This window comes from Gobius niger (genome assembly GCF_951799975.1).
Source record: "Gobius niger genome assembly, chromosome: 21".
Classification (NCBI taxonomy): Eukaryota; Metazoa; Chordata; class Actinopteri; order Gobiiformes; family Gobiidae; genus Gobius; species Gobius niger.
The window spans coordinates 11,455,550-11,466,517 of record NC_136872.1 but is presented as its reverse complement, the minus strand read 5'-3'; the positions used below and the strand labels follow the sequence as shown (position 1 = coordinate 11,466,517).

The 10,968-nt window shown below is 43.4% G+C and overlaps 1 protein-coding gene across 1 annotated transcript; it reads left to right on the top strand.

Annotated features, from left to right (window-relative positions):
- The first annotated feature begins 1,416 nt into the window (after positions 1-1,416).
- On the top strand, positions 1,417-9,438 carry LOC306981122 (active breakpoint cluster region-related protein). The gene is made up of 22 exons (XM_079580677.1): positions 1,417-1,670; positions 1,765-1,868; positions 1,940-2,044; positions 2,651-2,920; positions 3,137-3,244; positions 3,316-3,373; positions 3,440-3,492; positions 3,610-3,747; positions 4,576-4,697; positions 4,777-4,930; positions 5,004-5,108; positions 5,187-5,259; positions 6,448-6,552; positions 6,700-6,771; positions 6,851-6,948; positions 7,226-7,327; positions 7,408-7,577; positions 7,701-7,840; positions 8,135-8,269; positions 8,659-8,764; positions 8,844-8,985; positions 9,144-9,438. Exons 1-22 carry the CDS (start codon positions 1,619-1,621, stop codon positions 9,246-9,248), a joined length of 2,517 nt encoding a protein of 838 aa, XP_079436803.1. The 5' UTR covers positions 1,417-1,618; the 3' UTR covers positions 9,249-9,438.
- Positions 9,439-10,968: the final 1,530 nt, after the last annotated feature.

The following is a 10,968-nucleotide window of genomic DNA, read 5'->3' as shown; positions in this document are numbered from 1 at the left end:
TATGATGGATTGGGGGAACAGGCCAAAACATTTGCCGGAACACTCTCATTAGACACCATTATATCAGATAAATTTTTTGCCGGATCCTCCTAAATATTTCCCGGATCCTTTACCCTAAAAAAAATTGAATTGGGGGAATGCGTTCCCCCAAACGGGGGATCAAATTAAGCACTGGTGACCCCCAAACTGGAGGAGTGGCTACATGCCATGATAATTAGCATACAGACTCCTTTCCCTAACTCCATCCTAACCGACAGCCCAATTCGGAGGCTTCTTATCATGGTGAACAAAAGAATGACAAAAAAGCCACAATAAAGCCACAAAAAAATGGCAAAAATGCTATGGAGAAAAAAAATCAAGCCAAAAGTGACGACAACACGGCATCAAAGCAAGGAAAAAAATCTGTTATGTAGGTCTTAGCTTTCAAATGAGGCACTACTTTGGCCTATAGGCTGTGAACTCCAGTCAAGAAGCTTTTAGATTGCAGTTGGTTAAGGTGGGGGTTAAGAGGTTAATAGAGAGGCGAAGGGAAGGAAAAGATGTGGTAGAAAAAAGAGTACAAGTAAAAGGGATAACCGCGCCCTGGAGAGGGTTGTGAAACAAAACCCAAGATTCACAAAGAGTGGACAGCAGCTGGAGTCAGTGCTTCCATAACCACCACGCACAGACGTACAAGGACTGGACTGCTGCTGAGCGGTCCAAAGTTATGTTCTCTGATGAAAGTACATTTTCCAAGAGTCTGGAGGAAGAGCGGAGAGGCACATAATCCACATTGCTTGAAGTCCGGTGTGAAGTTTCTACAGTCAGTGATGGTTTGGGGTGCCATGTCATCTAGTGTTGGTCCAGTGTGTTTTCTGAGGGTCAACACAGCCGTCTACCAAGACGTTTTAGAGCGCTTCATGCTTCCTGCTGCTGACCAACTCTATGGAGATGCAGATTTCATTTTCCAACAAGACTTGGCACCACCTAAAGCTACCAGTGCCTGGTTTAAGGACCATGGTGTCCCTGTTCTTGATTGGCCAGCAAACTCGCCTGACCTTAACCTTGTGAAGAGGAAGGTGCACCCAACAATAACACAACATAAAAAAAAAGAACATAAAAAAAAAAGAAATAAACACTTGAAATATCAGTCTTTGTGGATATAAAATACAAGTTTCCCTTTTTGAATGGAATTACTGAATTTAAATCAACTTTTTCATGATTTTCTAGATATATGCCGAGCACCTGTTTGTATTTGGACTGTTTTAAAAGAAAGAAATGATGTGGTGATGTGACATTATTGTCAGGAAGTCGCCTCTGCAGAATGTTGAAATGCAATTTGACCAACTTCTCGCTAGATGTCACTAAAACACCAACAATACCAAAACACGGATTGCACCGTTTCTTGAAAGACGCTCAGAAAATTGAAGCATTCTTTCTTGACCCCGGATTGTCCATGGATTGTGTGCAGTTGGGCCGACTTTAGGACACTTCTTTTTGTTTTGTTGTGCTCGGCCTAAAGCAGGCGTGAGTGCATAGTATATTGTTGACAGGAAGCCGCACTGGCCTCTTTATCTCAACAAAGGGGAAGCTTTTTTTTTTTAAAGTGTGTTCACTGTTGTGTGTGCATGGGTTAATCATGGACGTGTTCCAGGAGGCACAGGATTATCTGAAGACTCAACTTGTGTCGAGTAAGATGCTGTTTATACTTATTAGTCGATTTGTTGTACTTTACATCTACTTGAGTAAAATGATTTCAAAGTGCTGTTATCACACTCTTCTCAGTTGCAGTGGAAGCTGAGCCTGATGCCCTGGAGGAGGATGTGTTCCATGAAGAAGTTGTCCCTCTCTCTCCTCTTCTCACTAATTTGGACCTTCCAGACACACCAGTAAGGAAATGAGTCTGTCAGTCTGTCTCGATACTGTGCGGTGATACCTTCAAAGTCCCTGTTTGTTCCAGACCATGTGCAGTGAAAGGGAGATGTTGGAGAGGAGACTGGTGGTCCTTAAAGGCGTCCTACAGAGTGAGGAGGTTTATCTAAATGAACTGGAGATTCTGCTCATGGTGCGTATTCAAATGTGTTTGTTTGTTTGTTTGTTTGTTTGTTGCTTTTGTGATGGCGCCGAGCATGTGCAAGACTGGCCTGCCGTGCCATTTGAAACCACAAGTGGTTACTATCAGCTTCCCCTTTTTGATGTGATAAAACACACAATATCCTGCTTTTGAATTTGAACAGAAGTCAGCGGTAACAGAGGAAAGATGTTGAAAATATTCCATGGTCTGTTGGCTTAAACTGTCAAAAAAGTGCAAAACTACCTATAGACAGCTATAGACAACAACATATATTGTTATTGTATATATGTTTTTTTTCTTACAAATGGTGTTTTAGCTTGGAAATGCTCTCACAAGTCTCTCTCAGGAAGGAAAGATAATGCATTTGAAAGCAGAAAGAAAGAAATCTATGTGGAAAATACTTTTAACACTCACACACAAACAGCAATGATATGTTTTAGAAATGCTTTAGTTCGAAAACTGTGTAATAGTAGTTATAACATTTGACCTTGTTTCACTATTGTCTTATTTTTATCGCGCTGTCCTCACACCAGCATGTGTTAGCATCACCTTCATTTCCGTTTTCACAGCTGTGTGTTTCCCACATGTTGTTCACAGCCCATGAAGGCTCTCCGAGCTGCAGCTGGGACGTCCCAGCCGGTCCTTTCCAGTCAGCAGGTCCAGACAGTGTTCTACCAGGTCCCCGAGCTCCGAGACCTGCACCAGAGCTTCTACTCAGGCTTCAAAGCCCGGCTTAGTCATTACGCTGACACTTACCCCAGCCATGAACAGCCCCCGGCCCCGAACAGAATCAACAGCTCTGGGGTGGAGGAAGACGCTAAACAAAGGGGCTTCCAGCTGACTGTGGGAGACCTCTTTCTGAAACTAGTGAGCGCTTTGTTCTCTGTACAGATCACACAACATTACGCACAGTATATTTGCTGTTAATTACAAATAATATCCTTTCATCTCAGTAATTCTCAAGCTTTTCTCACTGACCAGATCTATATATCTATCTAAAAAGTTAGATTGAATGTGTAAATAAAAAAGCATATTTGTCGAAATTGCTTGTTTATATGAAATAGGTGCCGCGTGTCGTTGTAGGTTAACCAGATTGGCATCTACGGAGGTTTCATCGAAAACTATAAAGACGCGATTAAAGTGGTGAGGAAGTGCACGCAGGCCGACCCTCGCTTCCGGACTCTGGCAGAGGTACCCCGCTCTGTTCACGCCTCCTTCACGTCACTGACCCACATTTCTCACCATCATTCTGTCTCTTCCAGAGCATGATGTGCAATAGCAATGGCTCGCCAAAATGTTGCACCAGATACACTTTCGAAGGTGACATTCTTAGTATTTATCTTTGGGAAAACGACTCAATTCTGACGAGTGTTTTGAACTTTGCAGCTCTACTGTACAAACCTTTGGAGAGAGTCACCAAGACCATTCTGGTGTTACGTGTGAGGCAATTTACGTGACTTTTCCTGCTCTATAAATCCAAAAGTCTCTCCCTTCTGTTGCTGCCTGACTTATCTCAGGGTGACACAAACATGACTTTTAATCTTATGTGTTTATAGGACCTCTTAAAAACCACGCCTGAGCAGCACCGGGATTACGGCGCCCTGCAAGAAGCCCTCAGGCTGTCCCGCAGTTTTCTGTCCGGGGTCAATGAGAGTTCACAGGGCAAACGAGGGGTCACGCTCACTCACGATATGGTAAGACGAACACGGGACCTTTGTTACTCCTGCCCTCCATGTCCAGAACTTATCCCAAACAGACATATTAACATGAAATGCATATACCTTGATATAAACAAATTAATGTCGCCTAAATTCACTTGACCTGACAGAGAAGATGCCAAACTTTGCCAAACTTTATGTTTCATGTGAAAAGACCCTTTAATTAAAAAGATATTACCATAAACCTATTGTAGAATTCATTGCATTAGTTAACCTCTTAACCCCGCATTTTCTCCTGTTCAGTTTTACCCAAATCTAAAAGCTTCTTGACTGGAGCTTCCAGTCAAGAAGCTCCAGAGTAACGCCCCATTTGAAAGCTAAGACCTACAAAACTGATAGCGACTTTTTTGTTGCCTTGTTTTCGTCACATTTGTGAAGCGTTTTTCTCGTGCTTTAGTCTCTTTTTCCCCCTTTTTTTCGACGCTTTTTTGTTGTGTTTGTGCCGCTTTTTAATCGTGTTTTTGTCTTTTTTTCCGTAGGTTTTTTTGTCTTTTTTTTGTCATTTCTGTTGCTTTCTTCATCGCTTTTTCTCCTTGCTTTTTGACGCTTTTTTCATCATGTTTTCATCCCCCTTTTTTTTGTCACTTTTAGTCGTGTTTTTGGCGCTTTTTAATAGTGTTTTTGTCGCTTCTTTGTTGCATTTTTGTAGCTTTTCTTTTGTATTTTCATTTTCGTCGACACTTATTTTAAGAAGTTTTTAGATTCGAAGAAAGCCAAACTGGAGAAAATGTGCTCGGTTCAGGCGGGGGTTAAGAGGTTAATTTCTATTATCATCACAGACGGTGTTTTGTGTTTTCTCTCCAGAGACGTCGGCTGATCCGCGATGGCTTCTTGGTGGATGAGAGCGATGGCGTGCGCTGCCTGCGTCACCTCTTCCTGTACACAGACCTCCTGTTGTGCACCAGAGTCAAGCCTGCGACCAAAGGGTAACCCACGACGGATGTGGTTTTTGTTTTTTTTTCATTTATAGAACTGCGTGTGTATTTGCTGCTGTTCTCTTTTCAGAAAGCAGGACCAGTACAGGTTCTCTTGGTATCTCCCCCTCGCTGGGCTCAAGCTGCGGTGCTTCTCACGGGACCGGACTCCTGAGGCGCAGCTCCGTTTGCACACAATACGGACCAAAATGTATCAACTCAATAAGCAGCTGCAGCTTCATGTGGTAGGGGCATCTCCACATGTACAGTGATTTCATAAAAGTATTCACATGTTGAACCATGTAGTGTGCACTGCAGAAGGGATCCAAGGCTCGCAGCTTGAAGAAACTGGAGCAGATGGAGTTGCTGTTACTCACACATGACCCTGTGTACAGACTAGAACTGCACAGCCCCAGTGGAAAGGTGATGATGATGATGATGATGATGGTGTCTTAGAAGAGCTGTGTTGAACAAACTAATGTCTCGCTTTGTCCACTCCAGATTCACACTTTGTTGGCTTCGTTATATGAGCTTGAAGTCTGGAGGGAAGCCATTCACAAACTCACCAAAGAAAGTGAGTATTACAAATGCATGATGTGTTGATGATGAGCAGAGAGTGACAGATTTCAAAAGTCAACAATCACGTCCCGCCCCTTCCTCCTGATTGGACCTGAAAGCCACTGCTAGTTTGCAAAATGAGGAAAGGGAGAAAATGATTTTGAAAGTAAACCATCAAGCTCCCTTGCCCCTCCCTCCTGACAGGCCGGTTCACTGGACAGCTTGTCTCATTGGTCAGTGATGCCACTGGGGATTCTAATTCGTTTTTGAAAACAGCAAAGGGAGGAGCTTTAAATAAAAAAGGAATTATTTAGTATTACTTCTGTTTCCTCAAATTGCAGGCCCAGGCAGTCAATTATACACAATCTATTGCACTTCTTGAAACATTTAAATGTATAGACTGTCACTTCTAACATCCACCATAATAAATAATAAAAGCACCATCTTATTCATTAGTTCAGTAGTTCATTAGTTCGACTTTCTATCTGCTTCACTATTAACAGACAAAACACTTAAAATGTGGGTATTTCATTATATTCGAGCTGTGTGCTTTTATTTTGGCGTGCTGGATCGAAACAGGAAGTCAGTTCTTGGGCGGCGTTGGTAGAGTCAATTGAGCTTAGATTTGAGTCACTTGTTGAAGGATGGGCCAAATGCAGAAGTCTTGGCCCTCGCCCGAAACGTCACCTAGGTATATGCAACAATACATTTTTTTGCTTGGGAGCAAAGTAAGCTGTGCGGATCTTCTTTCTTCACACTTTCCAAATGCAGAAGTGAAATTTCCCTCAGGTACATTAAAGTTTGCAAATACAAATGTATATTTCATTTCATACATAACTGCAGCCTTTGTTATTTGTGCTATTTTTGTGCTATTTTTATTTGAATGCAAGATTATGATGGTTATGCAAATGACCTCTCAGCATAGCAGCAGAAGGCAAATGTCATTGCTGGGTCTGAAGTACAGTATGTTCTGTGTATGACACTTGATGGGGAGAGTTTCCTCTTTAGAATAAAAATGATCCAAGTGTCACACACACAGTCATTTTAATTGACTCCGTTAGTGCTTTCATACTATCGGATATTAATGGTCCTTGGGAAATACTCATGACACATTCTTCCACTTCTGCTTAGACTTACCAGACATGTACTGTGTGATAAAAATAGTGCAGTTTGCAGCAATCTAACATCACCTGCTCTTTTGCAGATATAGAGACTGTTCCTCCAGACCTGCTCACTCTGACCAGCGCCTGCGTGAAGCTGAGGATGACCCAGCAACTGCCCCTGCACAGCAGCAGTAGTAGCATCAGTGGTGCGTTGGTTCCCTCTATAGTCCTCAGACACACATCCTGCCCCTTAAACCCTCTCATCATGTTACCCTCTGATCTCCACACTCTATCCCCAGTTAATGTTCACCCCTGGTCTGTTTCTGTCATGTTTTGGTAATCCTTGTCTGCAGGGAAGGGGGAGGTCTTGTGTGGGACTTTGGCTGTGGTCGTGCACTCTGCCAGCGGTCTGCAGCAACCGGCTTGTACGTTTGTTTTCCTCTTTTCTCTACTTTTTAAGTTTTCTTTGTAAGTGTATCAAGGGCAGATTGCTTTGCATTTCAGGTGTGTTTGTTTGTCTGGAACTTGATGGATTTGACTTCTATGAAAAGCGAGCACAGACGCACTCATCGGTCCACACCCTGAGCCCACATTGGGAACAGGTTAGTGAATCGCTGATAATTCACGAGGTATGGTGTGAAAAGTTTGAGTAATGCATTGTCTTTATAGTCTCTATAGTCAAAAGATTGTGTCCCGCGTGGAAAAAAAGCAGTGTCTGTAAACCCCACGCTATAACTCGTCTAGACAGTATCTGATCTCTGAGTGTAAATCCTTTAAACACCACCGGCAGTGATAAAATCGGCCCTAAATCCAACTGGTAGCTCCGACCGAAAGCCCGGGACATGGGTGTCATAGCAGTCTCCCCTTTGTTTGGAACAGGAGCTGTACTTCCAGGTGGACGGAGCGAGGCACATGAGAGCGATGTGTGTGGCCCAGTCGGACGGAGTGGACAGTGCTGTGCTCGGGAGGACTTCTCTCACGGTACAATAACGCACGTAAAGAACATACCGACCAAGCCATCACACTTTTGCCCTGGATAATAAAGCTTTTCGTATCTTCAGTTGAACCCTGATTTTCTCTGTAATCGCTGGAGAAGACAGTCTTTAAATCTTGGTCAAGAAGTCGATGTGCATCTCTCTCTGAAGTACACGCCGCACCCGCCTGACCCTCCCCGCCCCGGCCCGCAGCAGCAGCAGCCTGTGTTTGGCGTTCCCATACAAACCGTGGCCCAGTAAGTCTCTCAAAAACCCATTCACAGCCGACTTCCTCTTTGAGCCATTGTCTTAGTAATATGTAGCATTCATAAAGGGTTTCAGTTCCCTTTGGAGTTTTTTTGCTTTCTGTTTTGCGGCAGACAGGAGGGAGTGCTGGTTCCCCTCGTGGTCCGATGCTGCGTGGAGGAAATCGAAAGGCGTGGGATGGATGAAGTTGGGATCTACAGGATCTCAGGATCCACTGGCAACGTAAATGCGCTCAAGTCTGCGTTTGATAGTAGTAAGTTTCCTTTTGCTAATATCCCATTAAAGGGGCTAGATGCAAGTTAGCCATTTTATACTCACTACTGCCATCTCAGGTCATATGTGTAACTGCACCTTCTATATTAAGCTTGTGCATGACGGCACTTCGGACCCGAATTAACACCTTTGTGAGTGACAGTTCATGATGTTAGAGGCAGTTGTGGTGAACAGGTCATGGCTGGAACATGTAGGGGGAGGAAAATCTAGAATTTTAACATGTTTAAACTCTGTATAGTCCCTTTAAAGGAACATGTACCTTATTTGGACACAGATCGGTGTGAAGCTGTCACCCGACTGAGGACTGCAGAAGTCAATGCAGTGTCTGGGGTACTCAAGCTCTACTTCAGAGAGTTACCAGAGCCGCTTTTGCCGCCGGAGCTGTTTCAGAGTTTGGTCCGTACACTTGGTAAGACTAAGGGCCAGATTTATTAAGCATTTACACACATACAAAATAGAATTAATAATATGAGATTTGCGCCATAATAATACAATTAGCTTCTAACATGCAGTAAAATATAGTGCTGATTTTATGTAGTACTTGCAACTGAGCACATGGCTTTGTTAATCAGCGTAAATTCATGTAAACAATCTAGATTAGAAGACAGGAAAAAGTTCTCGTAAGAATTGGCTGTGGTGAACTGGCTCTGTCTAGACCCTATTTTATTTGTTTTTAGTAGAAAAACACAAACACTGGGAGAGCAAGCAAACTCCACACAGAAGGCCCCTCACTGACCAGTTTCTTTCATAGTATTTTGTGCATTTGTAAATACATTTTGACCATCATCCTCTGCACAGACATGACGGACAAACATGAACAGCTCTCCTCGCTGCTGTCAGTGCTGCAGTCCTGTCCGGACGCCAATCGCAACACCTTCCTCTTCCTCTTGCACCACCTCCGACGGTCTGAGTCACCCTTAAATCATGTCGCTGTCAAATGGACCACGCTGGTTTCATTGATGTGCTTTGCTTTGTTTCCTCAGGGTTTCTGCAAGAGAAGAAGTCAACAAAATGTCTCTGTTAAACTTAGCCACAGTGTTCGGGCCAAGCCTCTTACGCCCCCCGGAGGCCGGTGCAGGGAGTGGCGGTCCTAGAGTGGACATCTCTCAGGAGGTGGTTGTACAGGTTAGTTCTGCACAAAAACAAATAGAATAGGCCGGGAAATGTGTTGGAAATCTTCACCTTAGCGACCAGACTGTTGTATTATGACGCCTACATGTCTTGTATATGTGTGGGACTGAATGTCCAGACATCGACTGCATGTGTGCCCTAAATGTGTTCAGGTCCAAGTGGTTTTCTGCTACCTGCAGTGCAGCTCTCTGTCCGAAGCCCAGATCTCGCTGCCACATGACGCAGACGCTGAGGAAGATGAGACCACCCACTTGTGAGACCACCAACAGTGGCATGGATGGACATTCTCTGTGAGACATCTAAACCACTGGTTCTCAACCGGTGGGTCGCAGCCCAAAGTGGCTCGGCTGAACATTTTCAGTGGGTTGCGGGTCAGTTGATGAATATATGTTCGTCATCAGACTTCTGATCAATGACAGATCAAAAGAACTCTGCATTTTGATACTGTCCACTGCAAATGTTTTTTAAGTGTAGATGGAAATGTATAGTTTCTTATTTTTGCTCACATTAATTGTTTATAATAAAATAAAGATGTTGCTGTTAAAACAAGTAATGATAGAAAATATTAAAAGCTTATAAATCTTATAAAGGTGGCTTCTTCGTGGTACACAGTATTTTGCTGAAGTGATGGAGTGGGATTGCAGACGTCAGGGCCGCAGATGTTGTAAAAAGGTCAAGGGCCGCCTCCCAGAGCTTGAAATCTAATCAGTTCTGGTTCAGATCCAACTAGCCTCAGTTCAACACAAAATGCACCGGCCGTAAAGTCACGCGCCATATTGGAAACCAAAACACACACAAGCTGCCCGTGACCGACCCGGCCACATCACACATGGCACGTTTTGAGCGCACCACCTGGGCACGCTGGGTTCCTGTTACCTCTGACCTTTCGCCCCCCTACCCCGCAAAACCAGCCTCGACTTTTTGATCCCTTATCCCGGACGCTAGACTGGCGCTATTATAAGTCAGATAGAAAAAGGTGCACAGTGTGGATGCCGTAGCTTTCATGACAAGTGTTAAAAAGGGTCAGGTCTCCTTTGCCGTAAATCACAGGGGGTCAAATGTGTGGCTGTCGAAATGGGGTCCCGTTCAGTAACTACAAAGAAAAGAAAAAGGTATTTTCATTTCAGACACGCATGGCCTGAGAGTGAACTTGAAGAGAGGCGACACCTGTTGCTAGTGTGAAATATTAATGGTTGTTTTCTGCACACTTTACATTCGGCCTCCCTGCTGCACATCAGTAAGGAAAGGAAGCATGTAGTCCTCACTCAGCCAATCAGAAGAGATCACCCTACATCACTGATCCCACTACTGTGGCATTTGACCAATCAGCAGAGACCGTTTGTGCTCTCAACTTCCTCTGCTTTCTCTGAAGTCTGAAAAAGACCCAAGTCTGGCTAAATTCATGGTACATTTCTTTATATAACTTGAAAACTAACCATGGTACGTTGGTGAATAACTGTGCTAAGTGATGACATATGTGTTGGTTTTAGAGGACGTAATGAAATAAGTGAAATTACAGCATGAAAAAGGCAGGCACCATATTTGATCATATGCCCTGTTCACTTAAACCTAAAGTTAATTAGTTCTGTCCTTATTTGGACATGCCCGTTGCACCTATTATTCATACTTACAGTATTTTCTTGACAAAAAAAACAAACAGTAAACCCTAAGACTATGTTTTTATGTTGCCAAAGGACATTTTTTTGTATTTTTTTTTTAGCAAACAATATTGGAGGTGACTGACTCCGCACACATTAGAAAAACTGGTGTGATCTTTCAAATACCAATGTCACAAAGCACAATGTCTCCTGAATACCAGCCCCACCCAAGACCTGCAAGTACTTTTTATGTATTTTATATATACCTTTTGTATTATTTATTTTTTTACCATTTAAGGGCCAGGAGCCAAATATGGTAACTTCGCCCACATTGATTTTCTGCATGAAAATGTTTTTGTTTTTTTTTATGTTGAAACAG